General features: G+C 44.8%; 1 protein-coding gene across 2 annotated transcripts in view; it reads right to left on the bottom strand.

Moving 5' to 3' along the window:
* Window positions 1–27,641, bottom strand: part of roraa (RAR-related orphan receptor A, paralog a) — a 172,152-nt gene that overhangs the window by 7,049 nt on the left and 137,462 nt on the right. For both annotated transcript variants that reach the window (XM_056416824.1, XM_056416825.1), the window contains 8 exons: window positions 7,227–7,312; window positions 5,678–5,819; window positions 3,419–3,817; window positions 2,696–2,817; window positions 2,458–2,590; window positions 1,371–1,478; window positions 343–453; window positions 15–127 (listed from right to left, as the gene is read on the bottom strand). In XM_056416824.1, the coding sequence (XP_056272799.1) occupies window positions 15–127; window positions 343–453; window positions 1,371–1,478; window positions 2,458–2,590; window positions 2,696–2,817; window positions 3,419–3,817; window positions 5,678–5,819; window positions 7,227–7,312 (1,214 nt within the window). The remainder of the gene's footprint in view (window positions 1–14; window positions 128–342; window positions 454–1,370; window positions 1,479–2,457; window positions 2,591–2,695; window positions 2,818–3,418; window positions 3,818–5,677; window positions 5,820–7,226; window positions 7,313–27,641) is intronic.

Below are 27,641 nucleotides of genomic sequence, written 5' to 3' on the forward strand. Positions count from 1 at the left end.
GCATCGCACTGTACCTTTGTAAGTATACCATCCTCTCTGTGGTTCTTCTGCAGGACGTGCTGGAGGGCCAGTTGAATCTTCTGCTGGAGTTTCTCCACCTTCACCTTCTCCTGGAGCCAAGACCGGTCTGGAAGGTACATTTTCACAGCTGTTAGTTACTGTAAAAACACACTTGAAAGCCTCATAACAGTCAACGTGGCTCATGGGAAAAGGAAATAATGCTGCGCCACTAATATCAGATACTAATTGATAGAGGAAAAACAGGAGGGCAACAGCGCTCTTTGTCGTGGTGAATGTGCGTCTTCCCATTTTTTCCCCCTTTGCACTGTGAGTGACACCTACCAGCAGACATCAACACGAAGGCGGAGAACAGGGCGATCTCATCCTCAGACAGGTGCATAGAACACAAGTTTTTCCCAAACTCGAAGACGGAGCTGATCAAGTCGTCACAGCCTGCCACAGCAAAGGACACAGAGAGAGGGCTTAGGATGAGGAAAACCAAAGAACAACATTCACTCTTGATCTTTATTGGGAGCGAGGCAGACAGGGAGGAGAGAGGAAAGGGAAGGAAAAAAGAGAGCGGCATGCTGACAGCACATTGGAGCGTCTTAAGCAGAGCAGGCAACGCCTTTACTGAGTTTTGCCTCCCAGACGAGTCACTTTTGGCAGTTGGGGTGGTGTTATGCAAGCCAAAATGAGGTCACTATTGAGGCTTTTAGTTAAATCAATTATTGGGGATACAGAGAGACAGGCGGATGCCACTGCGGCTCGGGAAGCCCTTCACTCTCCAAGCTGGGACCGGTACACACGTTCACTCACATACACACACAAACAGGGCGGCACACGGAACGGAAAACTTACACCAAGAACCAGAATTCAGCAGTTTTACTGCCGCCATGGGACATATTTACTTTTTTTTTTTACGGTCAAAAGAGAGTTGGAAATCCGAGAAAATCCACAGTGGAGTGTCTTCCTATTTTCACAGCAGTCAAACACAATTTCTATTTGCTTTTGCCTGAGATATTTTATATCAGACTATCAATGATAGTTTTGATAGCGCTTCCTCTAAAGACACTGTCAGGCTTTATTTATTCCACAGTTACAGGTGCAGCAGAGCCTCACTAACATCTCTGTTCTACCATTAATAACCATGGCAGAGACAGCAATGCCAGGTGAGGCCGGGATGAGTGCTTAGAGTTTGCTTCCAGGCCTTCAGCATTGTGCAGAACAGAGCAGAACAGAGCAGCACACTCTAATTTTGGCTATTACACTAAGGAAGGGAGTAAGAGACTGTAAGAAACACACAGACACAGAAGTGTACAAATACACACATGCAAACGTGCACACGCACGCACACACGCTCCACTTACCTAATGACTTGAACACATCAGGTCCGGCATACTTTCCATCAAAATAGACTGTGTTGTTTTGCGAGTCAAAGGCACGGCACATTCTGACAAACACAACTTCCAAAGAGCCTGTGGAGACAGACAGGAACAAGATGCTCAGTCTGAGAGTCGTTTCTTTTTTCCTCCAACAGCTACACATCAGTAAGGGATCCAAAACACATGATTGTGCTTTGTGCTATGCTTCTAGAATGTGAGTAACACAACCACTTTGACAAAAAGAAGTCTGCCGTCAGAGAGAGAGAGAGAGAAACCACCTCCGCAGATGATAATATCAGAGACAGAAGGCTATTCCTCCATAATGACATACCAGATAAAAAGTGAGCTTCATTCAGTTGTGACAGTGTTTATTCATTCAACCTTTATTTAGCAAGATAGGAAGGGAATTTATTCTATCCTACAATTGTGTACCACTCCGTGGGAGTTGATAAGAGGATCAAGAAAATGTAACGGATGCCATTACTGCCTCTAAGGGAGATGCGACTGTTTTAAATGTCATGTCTGACAAGGGATCTCCGTCTTTATTTCATTATTCATATTGGCTGTGCTAATGTAAATAATACTCAAGGAACGACCCAGGAGAGGCGTTTGTTTGCTGCATGAGCGGTAAGTGTGCTTGTGTGTTTCAGCCTCCGTATTCATGCGTAAATATAGTTGACAGTGTGCAAAGAGCCATAGCTGTATTTAATATTCTGTAAGTACGTCTTCATGAGAGCAGTCGGAATAAGCAGACATCACCGGTGTCTGAGGAAAGAGAGGGGAATGGCAGCCGTCATGACAGGTATCATCTGAGCTCAGGAACACGTCGCTGATCTAATGTTGTGTCCGTCTCTGCTCTGCATGTAAGGAACAGAAGAGAATAAAGAGCGACAGAGGCAGAAAGAGGAAACAGGCGGGGCGGGGCCTCCTCTCTGTGACAATGTGTGTGGCGTGTGAAGAAGAGGACTTTGTGCAGTCGGGTCAGCTACGCTCTTGTGTCAATGCCAGAGGGGGGGGGGGGTGGGGGTGGTGAGTTTGACGGCAGCGGGGCCATGTTGACAGGCTGTCATACCTGCTTTCAGCAGCACTATCTGATCGTTCTGACACAGCTCCATGAAGCCGTCGATGCGCTTGGCGAACTCCACCACATACTGAATGGCCTCTGTTATTTTGATAGCACACAGCTGCCACATGACTTCCCGGGGCTAAGAGCAGATAGGACAGAGAATGTGTTATCTGCTTTAAAACAATGGGTTCGATTACTGTTACTGCTGTGAAGGCCAGCGCGGGCCCGCTTGTGGTCGGGGTACCTTGCTCTGGTAACTCTCGACCTCCTCCTGCAGGAAGGCCTGCCAGGTCATCTGCTGCAGCTCCTCCCTCAGGTACTGACATGTCTCCATGTGTGACTTGGAGATGTTCTGGGCCAGGTGCTCTGCAACACAAGAAGAAGATCACAGTTGAGTTCTGAATGTTACTCACCAGGATTTGTGAAAGGGAAGTCCTCACTGATGAAATATGCCACGGGAGAAGAAGATTTATTTACTGAGCTTTTAAAAAGGAGGAGAGGCGGATACACGTAGGCTTTTTTTGACTGGGAAAAGGCTTGTTGACATTTCCTTTCACTGCCTGCAGGAATCTCATAACTTAAGGTTGAGGCACAGCCAATCTAGTTATGACACAAATGCACGGCGAGGAGGAGGGGCGCCACGTTACTCGCTGAAACAAAGGTCACATTTTCTCTGAGAGAAATATTGAGTATGAGAATTTAAATGGTTTTGAAAACACATCTGTTAAAAGGAGTTCCTGGGCACAGGGGAGCCTAAAAAAATGATTTCCCCAGACACCTGCCCTGCTGGATCCTGATTGGCCCTAATTAATGGAAACTAATTACAAAAAAGAGGCTCTTTTAATGAGTGTTGGAGATGAGTCTCCAACCTCCTGCTATTTTAAGCAACCTTTGTGTCGTTTGCCCCACGGTTGAGTTGTTCTCCCCATCCTCCATTTTGCTGTCTCTTCTCTCTCCTGCTACTTACCTAGTTCAGCCATGGACACGGTGGGGGAGGTTTCTCCGTTGGTGAAGGAGCAGTAAGGAAAGAAGCCAGAGCCAGGGGCGAAGTCGCAGATGGGCTCCGGCTTGATGCCGTTGATGTCCAGGCCTGACTGGTCAGGAGATGGCTGGATGTCCAGGTAGAAGCTGCTGACCGCCGAGTCTGGTTTGCTGCCGTCAGGGGTGTGACCATCCATGTAGCCGCTGAGGTCGTCGTGGAGCTCGGTGAGGCCATTGGCTGAGAGGCCATAGCTAGGTGTGAGCGGCTCCGCCTCTCCAGGCTGTTGTTGGCGGTCACGCTGCTGCTGCTGCTGCAGCCGGTGCTTCTGGACCTCAGCGTACAGGCTGTCTCGCTGCTTCTTCGACATGCGGCCAAACTTCACCGCTGTGAGTAGTAGGACAAAGCATGTGTTACACAGTGGAACATTACACAAAATCAACCTAACTGATGTCTAACTGTCATTTTGATTAAATCATGACTCGTATAACAAAAACACAATTATTGCCGTTTCGGACTTGTTTGGACACGAGAAGAAAATTGAATTAAGGATTTTTGAAGGGCATTAATTCCGTACTCATACTATATATTGTGAATCACATTCAGATCATCTGTCAATGTATGCCCTCCCCATACCAAGTAAAACAACACTCATTAAAGTTGTATCTTACTATTAGACTAAAAGACGCCTGCTACTAGCATCATTCTCCCCAAAACTCATGTACAGGACAGTACAAGTGATATACTCTTCTACTAGAGAACACTGAGGACAAAAAAGCAAATCTCCATATTTCAGGAGGGATCACTAATGATGGAGATTATTACAAAAATGAGCTTCATAAGTGCAGAGGCAGAAGTGGGAAGTGACTAACGGCTTACCAGCCACTCAAACGTGAGGCAAGTTGGTGCCTCCTGTTTCAAGGTTTCCAGACTAAACACTGGTGCTGAGAATGTGACTTCTTGGCCAGAGTTCTGGGGGCCTGGCAGCATGTCAGCCGGTCACAGTCTGTGTGTGTGTGTGTGTGTGTGTGTGTGTGTGCTTTTCTACGCACAGTGGAAAGCGAGTGAAGCGGCGAGGAGGAGAGTGCGGGCAGATGGGCTCTGGTGTGTTGAGTGAAAGCAAGAGTCACCTTCGTCTGTCCTGAGTGAGTGTGTGTGTGTGTATGTGTGTGTATGTGTCTGGCTCTGCAAAAGGCACTCATAAGTGCTAATGTACTTCTATGTTCATTCATATTCATGAATATGTACGTGTGTGTGTGTAAGTGAATTTAAGAAAGGTAGTGTGCATAAAGATATGCCCGCCTCTGTGTCTGTTCAGGTTTTCTCTTGTCTGTGTGAATTCCTGTGTGTGTTAAAAGAGAAAACCCATCATGGATCTGCTTCGTTCTGACATAATCTCCTCAGCTCAGTCCAGTCTGGACTGGCCCAGAATGGAGCAGCCTGGCACAGCAGGAGCCCTCCACACACATCCCCACCTGTGTGCTCCCATTGCAGCATCTCAGCTGCAGCAGCACTAATGACTCTAACAACCTCACATTTCATCAAACCTAGTTTCCTGCACAGCAACAAATTAGTCCCACAGACAAAGCACTCACCTGCTACTGGCAGACAATGAACACAGACCGACGTCTTAGCATGTGTTCATGTCACCATTTTCTTGGGCTGTGTCTGTTGTGTGTCTTTGAGAATAATGGCGTTCATTATCTCTGTGTGTGTGTGTGTGTTTTTTTTCTTTTTCTCGAAAACAAAAATATCAGTATTTGATACCACATCAATATAGGACCAAATAACAACAATGATAGAAAGCAGTTAAAACAGAGTTATGGTGTTGTTTTAACTGACAAATACCCACATTCCTACCCGGGTGTCGGGATGTATCAAAAAGTCGCATTTCTTGCCGCAAGAAGATAGTGACGAGAAGTTTACGCTACACAATGCAACAAAAAAAAAATGTTATGTATTTTTTCATCCAGTCTTTACTCATTTTTTAAAATCCCAAATAAACAGATACATTCCTGGCTTGTTTTTTGTAATTAAAAATGAGCCCTCACTAAACACTAAACCAATAACTTCATATAAGGACTTTGATATTTCAGAGTCCACAACAGCATCCCTGAAGTACACAGCTTCAAACACAGAGCAGAGCAGATTCTTGCCCACACGTGCTCTTGAACCTGGGCTCTTCACCTCCTCTGATTTACCGTGCCCCCCTTCTGGGTCTGCCCACCTCTTCCATCAAACACTTACCATCTCGTGACATGCCCACTGCCAGGCACTTCTGCAGCCGGCAGTGCTGGCAGCGGTTGCGGCTGGTGCGGTCGATCAGGCAGTTCTTCTGACGGGGGCAGGAGTAGGCTGCATTGCTCTGCTGACTCCTCCTGAAGAAGCCCTGGACAGAAAAGGGGCATGGAAACACGTCGGGTTACTGGATGAACACGCGTGGGAGGAAACATGTTCTGGGAGTAAAGGATCAATGCATGTTTTCATGACTGATTGATAGAGATTTAATGTTTTCCTGGTGGTGATACAGATTAGATAATATTACTCTGACTGTTGGCTGTTAAATCAGGCATTTAAAGAGTGTTTTATTTCATCAGCGTGTACAGCATGAGGGTGGTGTGTTTGGGTAGGAATGATAACAGTGCATGGTATTTCTCTTCAGTGGGGCTATTAGAGTTGATTAACGCAGCACTGGCATGTGCAGTGCTAAAGGATTGCGAATGCACACCGACTGGATTCCTCATCCTTTGACTTAATGAATTGATTCCAGCACATCATTAACATGCCCCACTCTACTGCTCCATACACATATGTCTTAATTAGCTGCTCATTGGCTGTTTAATTACAAGAAAACAGCTGACAGCTGCCAAGTTGCTTTATAATGGAAGCCATTATGGAAACAGGCTATAACTGCCAGTGACAAGCAGCACTCTTTAATAAAGCTATGATTTATGGTCCAAACCTTTGTACTCGCACATATCATTAAAGGCCTCTCTGCCTTGGACTAATTAGCAATCATTAAAGATAGATTTCAGCAGTTTATTCTTTAGTGTTTTGTTCCTTCCATCTCCTGTGTGAGGGAGAGTAGTAGGGAAGAACATAAACCTCTCTCTCTCCCTCTATATATCTCTATCTCACTCTCTTTCTCTCTCTCTGTACACACACACACACACACACACACACACACACACACACACACACACACACACACACAGCAGCAGCAGCAGCAAAGGTGCAGGCTGAGGAATGCTAATGATGTGTCTGGTGACAAGCACTGGGACAAGAATACACTCTAAGCACAAAATTCCCTTCACTGTGAATGGCTGGTGCATTTGAAACAGTACAAAAGGCAGCTTCAATGGAAGCAACGCTGGAGCAAACAGCCAACAATCTGCTATAATTCAAAGCACTGTCCTTTTGATCATTTTATTTCAAGAAGAGCACGCTGCAGCAGAAACAACAAAAAAGAAAAGAAAAGTGAAAAGACATGTCCCTGGGAGGAAAAAGAAGAGAGAGCGGAGGGATGACTTTGTCCTACTAATCGTGCTTTTCTGTGATGTCCTCTGTGGTGCTTGACCACTTTAATGATCATGTTCTTTGTGTTTACACTTTGCAGTCCCTCTTCAAATCATTGGAACACTTCAGCAACATTCATAAATGTTTTTTCCCAGCAGGCAACTTTCTTTACCTTCTCAAATTACCCTGTCTTCCCTTCTCAGTTCTCCTGTCCCACACACACACACACACACACACACACACCCGCACACACACCCACACGCAGTCTCTCAAGTCTTACCTTACAGCCTTCACATGTTATCACGCCGTAATGGATGCCTGATGATTTGTCTCCACAGATCTTGCAGGGAATTATTTCGATTTGAGCTGCAGAGAAGAAAAGAAGAAGAAAAAAATCAACATTTTGCTGTCACAAGTCACTGTACAACACCCTCGCCATGGATCCACGTTGGTACATGAAAGAGCACTGTGCTTCTAAAAACATCTCATCCTGTGGCTTTGGAATCCTCACTTCCACAGAGCATTAGCTGAATATTTACTGAGTTGGATGTGTGTGTGTGTGTGTGTGTGTGTGTGAGAGAGAGAAAAGGAAGAGGATATTTTAAGTTCTCACAAGCAGCCAATGTAAACAAAGTGTCAAACACAACTTATACAAGGAAAACTTCCATCTACCCACAAACTCCCAAAAGGACTAGTCGGATTAATACTAGCCTGGAGCAGCGACAAAGGCTCATTTAGGAACATGAGGAGACTTCATGAAGCCTCTTAGACTTTAAAACCATAAGCGCCTAATGAGTAAATAACATCTAACTACATCTTGTGACGCTACGAGAGAGAGAGTGTTCCATGGTCGTGGTGTTGTGCTGCCGACAGGCCTGTGGTTCACCCGCCATAGAGGACAAAAGCACAGAGGAGACGGGCCTCATCCATCGCTGGCCCTCTCTTCAGGAGCGGACCACAGGGCAACACGGCACAACACACCGACATCAGAGACACAGAACTCCCAGCTCGTCCCACTGCTCTCAGCTTTATCATTGCAGACACTGATGCTACAACCCCCCCCCCTCCCCTCCCACACCCTCTCTTCCTCTAGAGATCTCTATCTCACAGCCCTCCTCCACATCTACAACATCTCCGTCCCAACAGTGCACTGCAGTGCCAGACGCACACCGCTATCTGATCTAAATCCAGGAAAGATCACCGCAGGGTATTTTCTCACAATGTAATCGTTTTCTCCAACCAATCGGAGCACGTGGAGCTATTGCAACACCATTCTACATCAATTAGGGGAGGAATAATATGAGTTTGCCTTAATAAGATGCAATACAAATTATAATAATTAAAGAAATGGTGGTAACTTTGCTATGTCAAAGAGTTGCATCAGCCTCTCCCCTCCAGCCAGGCCTAACTGTCTCTTCACAAGACTCCAAGCTTCAAATATTCCTCGTACACCTTAACAACCAACCTCTTTAAACTAGTTTGATCACATCAAAAGTACTTCTGCTGAAGTTCAATCCAAAGATCCCTGCCCATTTTAATCATCTGCCTGGGAGCTTGTAATGTGTCATGTGGATAATGTCCTTGTCCCTGAGGCTTGCCCGGGAGAGGCCCTTAACACAGAGCCTCTAATCCACTAACCCCAGAGCCACTCTATTCATTCAGGAATCTGTGTCTGTTCTCCTTGCGCTGCTGGAGTCAACAAGACCGGCCATGTTTACATGGAATTAGCCTACACTTCAGTAAAATTAACAAAAGGGAGTGGTGGAACATGGACAATTAATTCTCCTCCAGACAACACCTCCTGCGATTTGTGATTCTCACATACAATAGAGGGCACTGCACCTCGTTGGCCCGGATTAGAGTGAAATCCGGGCAGGAGGCGGGCTTCGAAAACCTAACTGAGAGGGTTAATTCATAATTAATCTTTTCCTTACTGTGCACAGTTGCTTGTTATTTCGTTTTGGTCTATCTCTGTATGAGTGCACTCTATTGTTTGTTTTTGTGTTCTCCCAGCATGAGCATTAACAGTGCAGTGTGTTTCGACTCCTTTAGCGTTTTCAGCCTCATTTCTTACATAATTTGTTCTGACATGCACTCACAACAACCGAAGCGTGCCAAAATCATGACTAGTTGTGGTTGTAGTGAGCTAAAGGTTGTAGTGACATGCCCCAGCCATTGGGTGGTAGTGCAGGGCTGTGGCTATGGTTGTCTTGCCAAGTTAAGCCAAGCTTCTTCCACCCACCCTATCCAGCCCACAGGCTTTTGGCTCTGAGCTCCAGCCTCTGATAGCTCCAGGCTTAGGCTGCTGCTAGCTTCCCCCACCCCCACAGCGTAGCTGGGAGATGCCTTCAGCTCTCCTGAAGAAGTGGAGCTGGCTAGGCGCTCGCTCAGGCCTGACAGAGGCTGTGCCACATCAGGTGAGAGCAGTAGGAGGAGAGACACGAGGGTGCCAGGCCGGGCAGGGCATACACATAGACGAGCATGCCTCACAAAGCCCTATCTGCAGCAGGAAGACCCTGAGTGCACACAGCCTCACCAGCTAACACCCTCTCACTCCCTGAATGCTCAGTGCACTCAACAGTAAAAAGGGTTTGTCTCTGGACCGGCTGAGACAGGCTCTGTCGTTCCTTGTATGAGAGAAGACCTCATTCTGATCATAAAGTAATTTCCACACTACGATAAGCTGCTTTCAAAGAGATGTGGAGTGAGGGGTCAAGGAGAATAAAAACCCAGCATTGACACAATGGAGATCAAATACACCCTGAAGTCACCTACAATCATCAGCCTAAGTCAATACGTGTATGTCTGTGTAAGTTGTCGTCTTGTGTGGCTGGTCATGGGGCCCCTATGCTACACTTTAGAGACTGAGGATGATTTAACCCTCCTGTTGCCTTAGGGTCAATTTGACCCCATTCAATGTTTAACCCTCCTGTTACCTTTATATTTACTGACATATTTTACCCTCGAGGTCAATTTGACCCCAGCAATTAAAACCTCCAGAAAATTATTAGAATTAATATTGTTTTCCAAGTTTAAGTGTGAGGTACTTTATGTTTGTTTGTTGACTACCTAAATAGCCCTTTAAATATATAAAAAAGTTGATATTTCTTGACAGTGAAAAACAGCCTGGGGTCAAATTGACCCGAAAGAACACCGACATTAAACATTGAATGGGATCAAATTGACCCGAAAGGTAACAGGAGGGTTACACATTGAATGGGGTCAAATGTACCCTAAGGTAACAGGAGGGTTAAACTGAATTCACACAGGAGAATCAGTCAAACAAAAAGGCCTGCGCTCATAAGCACTCCCAATCTGGCAGTCAATATCTATTGACATGAGCTGCGGTGTTAACTGTCTCTTGGTGTGAAACAGGCAGCTGCTGGCTCGCTTGAGCTTGACCAGTGCAGTGCCACTGATCCCATTCCCTGTGCCTGCCTGCCTCCCTGCCTACCCGCTTCCCGGCCAGCCAGCACTGCCTGCACTGTGTACGACATCAAAGCCAGGCACAGTTAGACGGGCAGCCATGGTAAAGCCCTTCCCAGCATCCCGACGCTCCTCACAGCACTGAGATGGCCTCTGCACGCGGGCAACTTCAAAGACACCTGCTGAGACGTCAAGATTATGTGTGAATCACACTGCAGCACAACCGCACCACGCGCATAATCACGAGGGCTGGACGGCGGCTCAAGACTGATTTCCTGTATGCAGCATTGCAGCGTGGCGTGGGTGTCTGGGACAATGGGCATGTCCGAGAGAGGAGACGGTCAAGCCGAATGCTAAAGCTCGTTCTTTGTCCGTCTGTGGTTGAGCAGTTCAAGGACACTGATTCACCACACTAGCAGGCCCTTTGAGGGGATGACGTGTCACTCAGAGCACATGCACAATAGGGCAGCCGGGCCTCTGCACGTTCACCCAGTGCCCTTCACTTTCTTCTCCACAGCCCTGAGATCAACCCACTGCTAAAAACTACACTCTCCACTATCAAAGACCTGGAAACTGACCGTCAAATGTGAACACCCAGAACAATTTGCCAAACACACTAACAGCTTACTGTCATAGTTTATATTGTTATGAGCATCAGGCAGACACCGTCAGACAGAACACTTCTTCCCTCTGTGCTGCAAATGTCCTATTGATTCATTCAATGATAGAGAGAGTGATTCACGAGACACAATACAACTGTGAAGATGAGAAATAAATTTAAAAAGTAGTGAAATATTTAGTAATGATGCTACTTTGGTAGTCACGATGCAGTTTCAAGTCTTGATGAAAATCAACAATTACATGCAAAAGAGAGGACCTGCTATTCTTAGCTCCTACAGTATAGTGCACTATATTATCAAATGTAAACATCCACACACATATGGAACATTTGAATTGGCTTCCCACAAATTTTTTGTTTTGCATAATTATCTGAATTATATCGTTTAAATTTGAGATATAGCATGCTGGTAACAAAACAAAATAAAAAATATATATCCTACAGGCTTGTGCAAATATCCTGGCTGCTTCCACTGAACCCTTGGACTACTGACATAACGTTGACGGATTAAGATTATCTCTTACATTACAGACCCATGCCCAGGCCACCGTCATAATGCTAAGAGCTTAACCCATTACTCGATTGGACCAATAAATCATTTTCTCATGGCCTGATGATTCATGATAGATGTGCACAACAACGGAGGTCTGAGATCGGAGTCTATATTCTCTTTCCTTTATGCAGAGCCGTTATGTTTTTCATTGGCTCATTTACAACACACATCATTCTGAAAGAAAGCATGTGAAGCAGTTTGGGGAAAAAAACCCATTTGCCTCTCCGAGTGAGTATTTGTGTGCGTCGGCCGTGTTGTGTTGACAGCTGTCAATGACAGTGACGCGAGCCAGCGGGCTCATGTCAGAGATTATGTAAGGAATTGAACAGGGCACAGCGTTATGAGAAGATTAACATTGTTTCTCCTATCAGACAAACTGTGTTAATACAGCCTCCATTTCCAATATTTTTGGCAAACAAAACAAACAAAAGTTTATTAGGACACATGCCTTCTTGTAAAAATGTACACACGGTTAACATAGAAACACCGGAGGCACTGAACCGGCTGGCAAATGTGCGCGAAGCAATGTTCCTCCATCATTATGTGCAGCGATTCATTTTGCCCATTTGGAGATCAGCTGTCGGTTGATAAAGAGTCTTCTTTAAACAGATACCAATGTCAGATCTAGCGGTGGAGAGACGACAGCCGAACAAGAGCTGGAATCAGAAATCTGCCTCTTTTCATCTGCCGGGGCTGTGCTGTCATGTGAAGTCGCACAACACAATACTTTTTTATTCCCATTTAAGCAGCAGAAGAAATGTTACTTGAATGTCAGCGGCAAAGGACAGTTGTGCAACGGAACACAGGCTGAATAGTATTAATGTGTTATTTGTTTAGGGATCGGAGGCAGTTGGCATTTTACCATACAGCTGTTCTAATGGCATTTGCAGGTTTGTAGCACAAAGAAAGCACACAGCGCGTGTACAGAAATTCACCTACAGACCAAAACTCTGTATCATCACTTCTTCCATTCAACCTACAAACACGCCAAAGTCAGAATTTTTTTTTTGGACCAAAGGGATGAGGGCAAGTAAAGACATAATTGGCACATTTTGGTGTCTCTATACTGCGCCTTGCTAATTCCCCCCCAATCATTTCGCCGCCTAAGCTCTGATCCCCCTTCACTAGAGACCAGCTATATTTAAAGAGATATTTCCGCTTTAAGTCTTTCCATATTATTCCTTCATAGCAGTGCGGTGACTTTGCTAAAGCTCAGGTCTGGACCATTGCCCTTGTCTGCTTTTTGGATGAACTCAAGCGTCTATCTTTGTGTTTGTGCGTGAGGCCTATTAATATTTCAACACTGGCCAACTTCAGTTGCCTGTACAACACAGCAGTGCGTCTCTCTTCATGTCTCTCCCTGTATTTACTTCACTGTTTTATTGAAGTGCATTCTGACACCCTCTACGAGGGGGGAGCAGGAGAAGGGAAGATGTATTCCCAAACCGCAGCACAAGACATCTCTCTCCACGTCTCTTTTTCCACCGGCGTAACAGTAATTTGGGCACTAATTTATGTGGTGTTGTGGCAAAGATTGACGAGCTTCTTGACTGGGAGTCTGCGCGCCTGCACTCTAGGGGAAACAACAAAAGCCTGGGTTTACCGAGCAGACGCGCGCCATGAAGGGTAGCATGTTCGCGGCGTTCCTCTCCCCTCCCCTCGTCTGCCCCACCTGAGCTCAAATCTCTCTCCCCATCACTCCGTCTATCTTTCTTCCCCCCACCTATTCCCTTCTCGCCTGTGACTGCCGTGACAGGCAAAGTTGTGTTGGGGACCGGAGGGCACGCCCCCTTTGTGTGTGCTAGCTTGTGCGTGGGGGCGTACATGTGTGCCATGAGGGAGAAAGACTCACACTGTTTACTCTGGTGGCATATATACAATCTGTACACGGCACTCACTTATGCAGCCACCAGCTCCGAGTTAGTCAGTCATGAGAGCTGAATACAATAAATCTGGGTTGCAAATGTTTATATGCTTTGTTTAATGATTTAGATCATTTGGTTTGGGCCCTTTACACATCTAAATGCGATACATCTTAGATTATAACGACACACATTTTGAAGGGAAATTGAGGTTTTTCCAAGTCGGAGTCAGAGTTGCTTGTGTATTGTTTGCTTTCCTCATGCATTGTGCAGCACGGCAATGGGATGCACCAACACTCAAGATCACTGAGGCAGAAATCACACAGGACCGCCTGATTGACTGGTGCAGGAGCTGCAGTCTGAATTCTAAGAGTTAGCGGAGGATCATGTGACGCTTCTCCACCTTTAGTCTGACCACTTGAACTAAGCAGGCAGCGGTTAAAATCTTGATTGTTGCACAGTGACTTAGTGAAGCACCTCTCAGCTCCTCATCTCCCTGCAGGGACAGCAGCAGCCTGGTCGGCTTCGTTAGAAAAACACAGGAATATATAAATAATGAATCTACCAAACATCCACTGCAATTACACGCAGAAACCTTTACATCACAAAAAAGAGCCTTGTTCAATTGCACCAGGGAATTTACGACTGCCACACTGTACAACTTTCTTCCTCCTATAATTGCTGTATTAGTATGCGTTTCTTTAAGACAACTGGGATTCTGCTACGGGTTTTTGAATAAGATGTTTCTACTGTTTCACACAAAGAAATCAAAACTTACATTCATACAACTTCCTGCATTGTCTATTTGCCAGAGGCGTGAGCATTTTTTTTTGTGGGCAATTTAGACAATTGCCCAAGCCTATCTGTGGGTGCTTCAGTGAGAGTAGATATTGGGGGAGAGTAGTGGGGGTGTGAGGGGGAGTGGGGGGGTGGGGGATGCTGGAGGTCCCATCTCATGCTGCTGGCTCAGGGTCGGTGGGTCAGAGGCACGCAGCCAGAACACACATGGAGAGCAGGCTGAATAGTTCAGCTGACAGTAATTGTCCCTCTGTGGTCTCCTTAGGAAAACATGTTTCCAGACAATGCAGACCGGCTGCACGGGCCAGATAGTAATCATGATCTTGATTTGCTCCATCGAAGAGGGAAACTCAGCATAAGCCTGCAGTTATGGCGCAAGTCAGTATTTTCCATTGCAGCCGACACCAGTCCTGCGCAGGCACATGCATTAAAACAACATTTAAAATAAATTTGAGGGAGGTAACAAAATACACGTCATCACGTAATAGCTCTACAAAAAAAAAAAAAAGAAGATCCACAGTTTCAATGAAACATTATCTTTTAAAAAGTTTGATTGTTAAATGTTTCCTCGATGACGGGAACTAGCAGGGTAACAATAACAACACAGAGGCCGTCAGCAACGTCTTCACCTAGCTCCCGCTGCCTGCTAATGTTTTATATCTTAGTCACCAGGAATTGTTCCTTATATAATGGACATCCGACTGTGGAAGGAAACTTTCAAGCTTTTAAATCATATGCACGTCTATCATTATTATTATAATGCATTATAATCTCCAAATGAAAAAGTCAGTCTCCATAACAGGTGCAGGTCTGTCTACCGTTAATCAGGAACGCTACCGTCTATGAGTTTTATGAACACTGCACACCGCGGATACGCGACAGCTTTTACTGCTAAGCTGATGAACACTTTTTACAGCATCTCTGACATTCTGCTTGAAGGTCTTCGGTTTTCATCAGCTGAAAAAGAGCAGGCAAGGACAGGGAAGACAAATGACACCAATGGCCAGCCGATACTACCAGGGACATGTGATTGAGACAAATGAGCCTTGTTACACTATCTCGTGATACTGAATCCTGCTGCTCACAGATCCAGAGCTTGATAGAGCTGAAACTAGAAGCACCCAACCTTTCTACAGATGACCGGTGTCATGGGGCCCCAAAGAAGAGCTCCCCTTTAAAGAACCTGCTCCACTGGGCTCTTTCTGTTTGTACCTGGACCACTTTTGTTTTGCCATCATGCAAGCCCATTTTTACGTGCAAGTGCACACATGCACACGCACACACTATTTGGCCTTCAAATATTCTCTAGCCCCTTCCTATCAGGTGCAAAAATAAAATGAAAGTGAGACAGAGCAATTATCTAATCCATATACAGTGCCCTTGGCTAATAATAAGTGACTGTGAAAACTTCCATTATGCATCATTTATCCTCAATGCTACTAAATGATTAAACACAAATGTTATGATTGCAAACCATGTGAAATATTTACTTGTGATGAAATCAGCCAGACACTTAAAAAATCAATCCGTTTATTTTATTTTGCTCCTGGCAGTATCAGTGAGGCGTTGATGGTCAATTGCTTGCTTAGTGTCTTGTCACTCTATTAGTAACACAGTGAAGTTATATTACGTGGGCTTACAGCTAGTCGCATACTCCTATATTATATACTGACAGTATATCGGCGCATGGTCTTGAATACAAAAATAACCACAAGTTCTGCTCTCACTGTGGAGGAGCTGCTGAACAACTCCACTGTCTTCCTCCCTCTCCTATTGTTGTCGCCGACCGTATAAAAGGCATTCCTAGACGACAGGGGTGCACGAGGAGAGTCTACTGCCACGCAGAGTTCACAGACTGCTTACAGCGTGAGAGACACATTCCCCTTGCACCGCTGTTTTCATAGCCCTACCAACACTGCCCTGCTTGTGTTTAACATGGCAGGATTAAGCAGCCGTGCGCACAGATGCTTCCCTCCCCCTGCACGCTTTTGCTTACGGTGGAAGGCCCGAGCCCTCGCCGTTACCTTTTTGGCGCAGCAGTTTTTCTGAGTGCCGGTGAACGCGCCGTGGCGCTTTAATCCCAGGCACATAAACAAGTGCCAAGATTAATGATTGCGTAAACCCATCCCAAAAGCCCTGGAATAACAATCAGCTCTTCAGCTCTTTCTACATCCAGTGCGAAGGCTCTTGGAGTCAGCTGTCAGGCGGTTCATCCCTCTCTCCTTTGCTGCTGCCTCACAACCGTCAGGAGTTGTCTGTGCTTTGTTGCTTCATTAACAACAGGAAGCTGTCAATATTTTCCACATGAGAGTAGGTATGTGCAGCGCTGCAGTAAGAGGGAACTTCTAAGCCAGAGCGGGACACGGGGTCCTCCACAGTTCTGCAGCTCCTCACTTCTTCCTGCTAACCAAGGTCACTACACAGCATGTCTGGCCCTCAGCGCCTGTCATAACGCACATGTGTGGCTGAGGCCATAATGAAGACAGCATGCTTTAAAAAAAAAAAATCGAGATCTCAGTGCAGTTCTGATTAATTTGTCAACCTGTTCCTCATTGTGGGATCTAAAACAATATCGTCTTTGACTTGTGAAAAAGTCACTGAAGTAGACCTCTAGGAGGACATTAGAAGTGTGTTTAAGCAATAAATCACAACCACAACAGACCAAACAAGGCCATTAAAATGACATTAGGAGCACGGACCGTCCTCTCATCCCTGTCATCCCTGGTCTACAAGATGAGCTGCTTGGTAGGGAGGAGGAAGGAGGAAGTCGTGGAGACAGGGAGAGATAGACAGGGAGAAAGAAGAGAGACAGAGTGCGGTGCAGTCCACTGGTCCAGGGCAGGGGAGCGTGGGACGTTCAGATGAAGTGGGAGGCCCCTCTCCAGGAGGTTGCTCCTCAGCATGAAGGCAGAGGCAGCACCCCGCCTAATGAGGGGTGAAGTGGAGCCCCCTGTGGGACCCCCTCAGGCACATTCATTAGGAGATGAAAAAGCGTTTCCTGGGGCAGAGCAAGTGCCTGCCTTGGCTCGGACATGTTTAATTTAGGGCCATATGAAAACATAAGGCCACACTGGCTAGGTCCGCCATTGTGGGCGAGGGGACTCAACAACACACAGAGCCATTGAGCCACAGCTTGACTAAATGACTGTGTGCAGAATTGAATTGTGTTTTGTTTTTTCTCTTGTAAAGGTTTAGGGTTTGAAACATCCTTTTAATCTTACAACATTCAAATTATTGAAAGGTCAAGTGCGCTGATACTTCCAACTGTGAGTAAAAAGTCTGTTGCAGACAGGCTATTATAGAGAAAATGTGCGACTTATCACAAGTTTTATTCCCTTCAATGCATTGCATTTTGTTGCACTTTATCGGCTCCAGGCAAAAATAATAGATTCATTTAGCCAGTGGTGGTTTGTGGAAGGGAACCAAGGATTATGATAATGCAGCACTAAACGCTGCAAGCAAAATACAGTGAAAGAGAAGTTGCTGCAGTAAGAGACACAGGAAGAATATCCGAGAGGTTAATTCATATGATTGTACACATCAGCATTCACCAATGCATCTTAAAAATCTCCTACTGCACAAGGTATGCCGTTTGCAAAGACAATAGAAAAGACAATAGAAAAGACGGTGCTTCTTTTCTTTCACTGTATGAAGAAGAGCATTACAGGGTATCAATCTACGGTCATTCAAATGCATGTCCACTTATCACAGCTGCTTATTCTTGTTCCTAATGAATCCTCACTTATATTAAGGCTGTCCTATTGCCTTGTTAGATATGTATAACCAATCTCCTGTAATTAGCAACTGCTAACCTTTGGGGTGCTAATCCTCCTTGAATTGTGGATTTGTACATCAAAGCCCACCCTCTCCCATATAGCCGGTGCTTGAAATTACACTTGATTTGAAACCTGCAATTATTTGTATAGCGTGGATGCAAACAGTCTCCTCTTTTATGTCTCACAGAATCCCGTGGGTTTGCAGTGAAGAATCCTTAATCCACTCCAGTGGAATCCAAATATAGAGTTAACACACTAACTCCCGAAAATGTAGACGCACAGCCAAGTGCCTCCTGTGCACGTAAAATGGAGAAAGCTTCTCTCTCTCTCTTATTCAGATGATATTTCTTCAGTGGCTTAGATGCATCATATAAAAGCGAGGGGGATTGCCCAGGGGTACAACACAACCATACTTCAATAACGGCGCATGGCTACACTTGTAGTTGTGATCTTGTCCTTTTCACAATTAATAAGGGAAAGTTGATTAGATAATCAATGGTCTTGGCCCTTTGTTTAATGTAATCACATGTCCAGGGCGCCGTTGACAGGGTGAATGTCCAGCTGTTTAAGAGTCAGCTGCAATGTGTACTCTCTCCCATTCAAGGCCAGACTAAATCCATGGTACAAGGAGGGAGAGATTATAGAGAGGGAAAACAACCGAGATAGCTTCCCACACAAAGGCGCGCGCACCCCCCCCACACACACACACTTGATGCTTTTGCGGGGAGGATGCCTGAAGCATTTATTTTCTTTAATGAGAGACAAGAGCCTCACATGTGTCAGAGATGCACAGCATGGGAACAATAGGGTGGGCTTTAATTCCATCAATCTACTGCATTTATCCTTGTATCACATCAATACCTGTCGGTTAAGCAGGATGAGATAAATCATGTCAAGCAGACTGAGTCAGGGACACACTGAGCTCCGTAAATATGGAGACTTAAAACTTATCGTAAAACTCGGGGGTTGGATGCGTTTCCACACAGTCGGTGACAAATTTAGAGCATGGGTCTTAAGCAAGGAAATACAAGAGATTACCTTGTGAGACAACATGACACAAAGATCATCCTTCCTGCACTTACTAAGTGATTAAATAGCTATGAATTAACAATGATGTTGTTAGGTATTTAGAGGAAACGCTACACCTCAGCTGTCACCTAAGCCTCCCATGGAAATCTCTTTACTTACCTTGCTGTAACAAGGATCCCCCAGTCACACTTCTTTTACCATCTTAAATGGGAACCGACACCCCACCTTCTGACACCTGACAGAAACTGCATGCATAAGCACCGGCAAGGTGCTATTGAATGACACGGAAAACTTGACTGTGACGAGCAGAATCAAGATTCATATAGCTCATCCTTGTGTTTTTATTTGTTTTGTATGCGCATGCATAAACTTGTAAAGCGTGTGTGAATCTGCGAGATAGCAGGCAGTGAGATTTTGAAAAGTCCTTCCCACGTATGTGCAATAACATCAGATTTATCGTCAGATAAAAATAAACACACACACACAAATAAAACACTTCAAGGATTGTCTTTGAGCGATACCAATAACCCTGCAGGCGGCCAAATGATGATTTATGTAGCTTGGCTTGAGAGTGCATGGCGCAGTAATGTACATGTCTATGGTAGCCAGGCCTCTCACTGTAGGAGCGACTCAGTGAGAATACATTTGGGGTAAAATTGCTTCATCTGTTTACAATTCCATTTGGAGTTTATGAGAAAGACAGGCAAACACAGCCTGATATATTGCCCCTGTGTCACGGCATGGCAGGAGCATCCACACAAAGATTCATCTCTCACTTAGAAGCCAAATGATACGTCTAATTTGCTGCGAGCACAGTTATTTTTAACCTCTCCAGCTGTCAGATAATGGAGCTTGACTGTCAGCGCTGGTGTGTGTGAGTGTGTTAAAAGGTTGCAAACTCCTTTCAATTTACCATTCCTTTTGAGTGAATTACAAAAATGCACATTCCCATTAGTTCACCTGATTGACAATGCTTTTTTCTTTTATCACAACCAAAGGGGGGATTTAAAGAGAGTTGACTGAATTAAAATGGAGACTTCCAACGGCAATCTAAATTTGGTTTTTTGAATGCGGTTTTCTTCTTCCCCCGATGGCTTGAAAACATCTCAAAACTCACACAGAAGTGAAGGTTGTTTTCGTGGTTATTAATTGGACAATGTGATGTCTTTTTATGACTCCTGAATGATCGAGTCCTTTTGAGCAGCGCGCTACAACGCCAGCATGTAAACATCTGCTACATAGCCTACCCTCTACACATGTTACTACATTATCTACATTATTCAATACTCTTTTAGGAAGGAGAGTCATCTGGAGTTTAATATTGGCAGCTTTTTCAATGCAGAGGGCCAGTTACATAAGGCCATTGGAAACAGTTCTTAATCAATGAGCTGGCAGTGGACTGCAGGCTGGTGTCAGTGGTTGGGCTGATGTAATTTAGATGGACACTAATGGATTCCCCAGCCTCTCTTCATCAAACATAGCTGTGAATCATTGCACCGCCATTGTTAAGGGACATTAGACATTTATAACAGGCAGCACTGGTTAGACCATGCTAACATGATATGCTAATAGGAAAACATCATGTCCTCAAAGCTGGAGAGATTCAACATAACAAAGGGCTGGGGGTGGGCGGTGGCATGGAGGCATGGACAGAATCTGTCCAGGTCTACTTTACATTTAACACACCCTCCATCTTGAGTCTTTTCAGTCTGGTAGAGAAAACGGACTAAATAACTAATCGGTCATACTGTTTATTTTTCAACTTACAACAAATGGCAGGAAGAACAACCTCACACAGCCATTGCATTTTTCGACTATAAATACCTCATCCAGTGAATGACTGCATGTCCACTGTTCCAATAACCAGCTGACCTCTAATGTTTGCTAACTCCATCTTAACAGCATGTTATGTAAGAGAAGTGAAGAGGACATGTGAGGACTGAGCTCAGTTTACTTGGACCGGGAGGCAGCCTGAATACAAACCATGCTCATGGCACAAGCCCAGTTGCTCTCAGCCCTGTGCTTACACGGCCAGACCGGAGCTCAAGTGAACTGTTATAGGATAGTTCCTGACCTAAGAGTTAAACTATAATCTGTGGTTGTTATTGCCGTTAAAGCTCTCTGCAAGGTGTAGAATCGCAGCGAAAAACTGCCACAGTATAAAAGGAGAAAAGAAGACAAAAGAATCATTGTGGTAACCAGTAATGTGGCAAAAGATCTGGCGCATCATATCTTCAATTTACGGTTCACTTAATTTGGTGTGAAATGACAACCTCATGCCCGTCAAATAGAATCTTGTTATTTCGAGACGGAAATTTATAAAAATCACGTGCTGCGCTTGAAAGTTAATGTGCTCCAAGATAAAAGAGGAATCATCTTTTTTTTCTTTTTCTTTCAAAAAGATGCATGCTTCTCAAAACAGAATATCTGCAAACAGGCCGATGCAGAACAATGCTGTTCTTGCTCAAAAAACCTGCTGAAAGAGCACACTTCTAGAGCAGCCCCTCTATTGTTAATGGGCGTCCATATTGGCAGTGTCTCCTGCTTCACTTCACAGGCAGCTACGCTTCACACTCAGGTGCCAACAGTAGTGCTCTTTAAGAGTTACATAAGCAGCAGCTAATGGTGCGGGGTCAGTATTTGGGATCTAATCCTCAGAGGCAATATGATCCACAACAACAACTTTCTACATGTTGCCGTGGCCCGGCAGGAAACACAACACTCTTTGTGAATCGAAACAAATCGCATAGAGTGGTGACTAGAGGGAAGAATGGTTTCTCTCTCTCGCTCGCTCTGCCTTCTTGACACACTAGATCCATTTCTCTGCTTGTTCAGTTGGCACACACATTGCCCCCTCACAAAAGAACATCAGGCTTGGGGAATTTTCTAGAAAACCCATTGCAGTTCTCCTCCATGCTAGTTAAATTACAGACGAGGTCACAGCAGGGGGACCTCGGAACACAGCTACCAATCAGCTGCCGCAATTCTCCTGGTGTGTTTGTCAACATTGCTGCCTGGTGTAATTGGCATAATTGTCAAGTTAGAGATCGGCACTAACCGGGCGTCCTCTTGGTGAGCATGGGCCGTGTCATTGAAGGGACATGTTTCTGGAGGCGCTCCCGGGGACATATAACACGCAAGCATGTTGGAGCGACAGCTCGCCTGATAAAATGGCTGCCTCTTATCTCTACTATGCATATGAAAGGCTTATGTCTTCTCCATGACAGACTCTACGCCTCATCACCACGGGATTTGCCCAGATACACCAGAACAGAAGCTGGGAGAAAAACAATGTATCACATATGTAGCCTCATCTTAACACTGTCAACGGATGTTTGTGTGTTTCCGTGTGTGTATGCACACACGGAAACACACAAACACACACGCACTCGCTGAAACACAGATGGAACAGGAACTCACCAAATGGATTCATCGCTAATTCTCACCTGCACAGTAAATCACAGTTTGCGGCACGGTGAACTTGGCAATCCTGGAGCAAGCTTCAATTATCATGATAATCTGTGGTGAATACTTGATATAATAATGATATAGTATCTATAATTACCATTATGTGGAGAGGCAGAGCGTGCTGAAAAATTATCGTTTGTATCATCACCGCTGGGTAGCATCATTATTAATCTGACAGCACTCATAAAAAGCTCTTTGTTTGTTTTCTCTGATTGCTCTTTTACTACCAAAATAAACAACTCGGCTCCTTTGAGTTACAGCGGTATAATTTGCGGGAACAGCAAAGGCATTTATCTATAAATTTATTTTCAATTTGAGGTAAGCTGCAGTCATGAAAGCTAAATCACTACCAGGGAGAAGATTATTCTAATTACTAACCAGCTGCCGCACATGCTGCATGAGCACAGGATGTGTCAGAACACAGAGGAACCAGTAATCAGTTTCACAGAATCATTTGAGCACACATTTACATCTCGCACTAAATGTTAAACATGAAATTGTCTTCAATTGTATGCTAATGTTGTAAAACTAAAAGAAGCACATGCTATAACACGGTGTGTCTTAATTTAGAAACATATTTTATGGTCAATTTGCGGTGCGATCTTGAAAACTGAGGGTTTATTTGCAGCTGGAAATAAGCCTGATGGTATTTTAGTTTCCACTCAGATTATTCTGGAGGATATGTTGACTGGCGGCATGTACTTGGACTTGCGGGTAATATTATTATTTTTTAAATGGAATAGTGAATCCAAAAGGTTCAGTATACTGGGATTCATCCACACTGGAGAAGCCAAAGGAGAAGTATGTTCTCATATGTGTCTTTCCCGAGCTATATGTGAATTAGACCATAATGCTAGCATGGCTTGGTCCCTGGGGTTTTCTTTGCCATTTGGGCTGCTCGCGCTGCAATCCCCCTGACAGGCCTGTTTACGACCGCTCTGCTATCAGAGCCAGGGACGAGCCTTCATTAGAGATTAAAGTGACCGTCACAAAGTCCAAAATCATCACTGCTTCCCACAGCAAGGCGAGGGGAGACACTGAATGGGCTTAGGCTCATGCATCAACAACAACTCCGTATCAGACGGATCCTCTGCTTAACACACAAGTTCCTTTTGAATTCCAATACCCTGTTGTGAATGACATTTAAAGACATTTTTTAAATTGGCTACAATCAATCTCTTCACTGGCAAAAACATGTCATGTTCATCATAGCGTCGGTGCCATAAAACAGAGATGGTGTTTTGGAAAACACCACGCATGACATTGCGTCCTAAAAACAGCGATAGTTGAAGCAGTTATATGTGCGCTTCAGTAGCAGACATTCATATCAGAGAAATAAGGACATACTGCATCACATCAAGATAAGATGCAGTTCCTTGCTTATTAGAGCTATCATACATGATTTCTACTGACCACAGAGGTTAGGCTGAGGAAAGCTTCTCGCTTTTAGCGGTAAAGCTCATCCATCTCGCTGCTGGAAATTATTACTGATAGATAGGAATAATATGAGACAGAATATGTGCCGCTGGATGGAATTCCTGGCTTTCTGACTATATCCACTCAAGATGTCTTCCCCTCCGAGGCCCTGTATGCCATGCACTCATCTGTTTCTCTCGCAAAACCATCACAGGATTCACAGAGAGGAAGATGCTACTCTATTCTATGCTTTTTTCTGTATGGGGAAAACTCACTGATGAGTTTAAATGTAAAAAATCTCTGACTCCTTTTTACACCTACTTTGTAGGTAACAAAGACTGACGTAACGCAGAACAATACTTCCCAGAAATAATGGCAGACGGAGGTTAAACAAAGCAACAAAGCCTTTATACACATTACGCACTCATTTCTCCTTCCATCAAAATGATTGCTGTAACTCCAGAACAAAAGCAGCTATTCTCAGAGGAATAGGAAAGACAGACACCTGTCAATCACAGCTCCTGTGACTCTATATTTCCCGTGTCAGAAGCTGCAGGATGGAGAAATGTGCAATATTCTGATAATATTTCATGCAAACTAATGCAAGTCAGAACACTTCCCTGCTGGCCAGAAGGAGGGGAAATGAGAACAGGTAATTATCGGATTGCCTCAAGGCAAGAAATGATAGAGATTGCAGAGAACGGGGATATTTAGCCCTGCTAATGAAGGCCCTGGTTGTGGGAGCACCAGGCAGGGGGAGCAGCGGGAGGCTCGGCTGTGGCTCAGCAGGAGGTAGAGCCTGATAAGACCATCTTACATAATGGCCACATCCAGGCCTGACTCGCCGTTGGACCGAGGCTCCTTGTCCCTCACGTTCTCTCCCATCCACTCTGCATGTCTAGCCAAGGCAGGGTAACATTGCAGGGGTATGAACACGAAGAAGTAGCATCTACAACTTTGAGGACTGGGGGCTGAGCCAGTTCACAGATGTATAATTATAGTTGCGATGTAAATGAGAACGGCATTTTAATCAATACTTATTATATTCACTAGAGAAACACATAATTGAGTGATTTGAGTGAAGGATCACCCCCATTTAACTGTATTGAAGGAAACTATGAGTGCTGAAAAATAAAAAAAAGATAGCTTATTTTGTATATGCAGCAGTTGCCATGGGCGGTTATGAAAGTTTTAACATGACATTAGAATTCACAGGCACATGCAGACATCAGAATTGCTCATTTGCCCAGGAAGAGCTGGCTGGTGGTGAGGAGGCGAGGAATGGAAACAGGAGTCTGATTTGTCCAGATAACCTTGAACCCCAGTGCTCAGCTTCCTGTGGATGTACGGAGCTCAATCAGTCCCTCTTTATCATGTTGATCTGAGCTGCTGTCCAGTGCAGCGCCTCACTCGCTCTTACCTGACTACTGTGAGAGTGTGTCATTAGCCAAAATCATTTCCTGCTCTCTTTCCTGCCTGTTCTGAAACGGCCATTAACTCGCACTGAAATGTCATGAATGAATAAATGCAGCAAAATAATTGCCTTCAAAAGTCAATCTTGGCTCTGCAGTTATGTCCCGATCAGATATCAACATTAAGGCAAAACAAATCCTTTGACCCAAAATGGCCGTAGTTGTGACTCGATTTTTTTATCTGGATAATTAATTCTTATTGCGTGTGATGAATCCACTGGAGACACAGAGATGCTGAAGAAGAAACGTCCTGACAGGGCTATGAGTCAGCAGAGATGTGAAATTGAAATTGGCCAGGCTAAGCAGTTTGAAGCTGATGGTGATTTGAGTAGACTCACTGGTCAGCCCTACAGTACAAGAGCTGTGAGCTGAAAGATGGTGGAGTTACTCATCTGCACAGGAGCTTTATCAGCAGACCACATGTGAGGGGTGAAGCAGTAATAATTGTAAGCTTCATCGAATGATACGCTCCATGTTACAGTAAATTATGAAACATCTTCATCCGAACTAAAGCTTTCCAATGTTCTCTTTCTTCCAAAAATAAATCAAACCCATCTTCATGATTAGTTCATCTCAACGAAAAGTGCGTGGAAGTGCCGTTTGTTTGTTGCTCCGAGACCGGCGTGGGCTCTGGACTCGTGCTATTAACGCAATTAAAGTGGAGCTCTATCGTTGGCAGGTGAAGATGAAGCAGCAGGAGCGGAACTCTCACTGTCTTCTGTCACAGCCTCAGCTGTGTGCACACACTCTGCTCACACACTGCCATCTTTCACTCAGCCAGGCACTCGCCTCCTCGCCCACTGCGCCCACCGGGCCCGGGGAGCACATGCCACTGCCAAACATCCATTTACTCCCCGCAGGACTAACCACCTATCTGAAGTGGGCCTGTCATCGAGACCCGTTTAGATTTCACGACGCTGAATGCATGCTGGGCGCACAGGTGAATACGTGTTATTTGGTGAGCTACACACAAGAACACACACAATACACGTAATTAAATGCTTGGTTTAAAATCAGCTTTGATAATTTCTCCGTTAACACCCTGTCACGCTGACCGACTAGACTCAACAGAGGGTGGTAATTGCTTCCCTGTTGAGAGGCCGGTAGCTTGCAAAGGTGTGTGTGTGTGTGTGCGTATGTGTGTGTGTGCGCTTCTGTGTGTGTGTGCGCTTCTGTGTGTGTGTGGAATTACAGTACCACACATGTCCACTGGATTCAGCCAGTGAAAGCTGAAAAACACACATACTCAACAGCCACAATACACAGTCAGTGAGCGTCTACAAGTCTTTGTTTACCTGTGTGGGCATAGGGTCAAGCTGTGTAAGCAAACATGTGAATTGGCTAATATACACGCATCATGACATGATGGCCAGAGATATGTTCTCTCAGCAAAGAATCCCACCAACATCTTAGCCTGGAGGCAGGTTTAATGCTTATCTGCAGATTCTGCCTTTGTCTTTGAAGTGGAGCGATGAATGCAGCACAACAGATGGAGATGTTGGATGCGTTCAGGAATTATTAATGGCACGCTATGATCCCAAATGACCTTCAGCAAATAGTCTCCCAGCGCTAGAGTACACAGGCAGCCCTGCACATCCATATTGTATTCAGACAACACACCTGGGCCAATGGAGAAACACCAAGCCATCATTACTGTACTTGGAGCACTAATCCAGTTGGGAAACTTTGCCTCCGTTTTCACTCAAATGCTACGAAGAAGCATCCAATCAAATGAAATACCATCGTATGTTTCAGGAATAGATTTTAGATTTATGCAGAAAACCCTAATTCCGTAAAGCCCAATTTGTTTCCCCCACAATGGGAACCATACACTGGAATTAATCCGCAGAAAGCCTTTCCTGAAGTTTTAAAAATAAACCCCTCATCAATGGAGGCTTTTGTGATTGCTCAAGGGATATACTATTGTGACATGAAATCTATCTGACGGACATGCATCATAACATATCTGTTGCTTATGGATAACGTTCAGTTTACAGTACAAACCGAACAATCTCTGGATCGCCTCGGAGAGAAACTGAGCTGCTGAAATACACCACCTCCGCTTTTCCCTTTAGTGTGATGAACCCAGGTAGAAAACTTGTATATCTTAATGGTTTCCTGTCGGGAAAATAAACGTCTCACAATGCTGAGATATTAAAAAAAGATTCTGGACCAAAACAAGAAACAGACAAATATATATAGTTTTTGATTTACAATAAACAGGATTATCCCATTCATGAGCATACGACATTGTTGCACAGTGATTGCAGTGGATG

Source organism: Pseudoliparis swirei, chromosome 6 (genome assembly GCF_029220125.1).
Source record: "Pseudoliparis swirei isolate HS2019 ecotype Mariana Trench chromosome 6, NWPU_hadal_v1, whole genome shotgun sequence".
NCBI classification, from domain to species: Eukaryota; Metazoa; Chordata; class Actinopteri; order Perciformes; family Liparidae; genus Pseudoliparis; species Pseudoliparis swirei.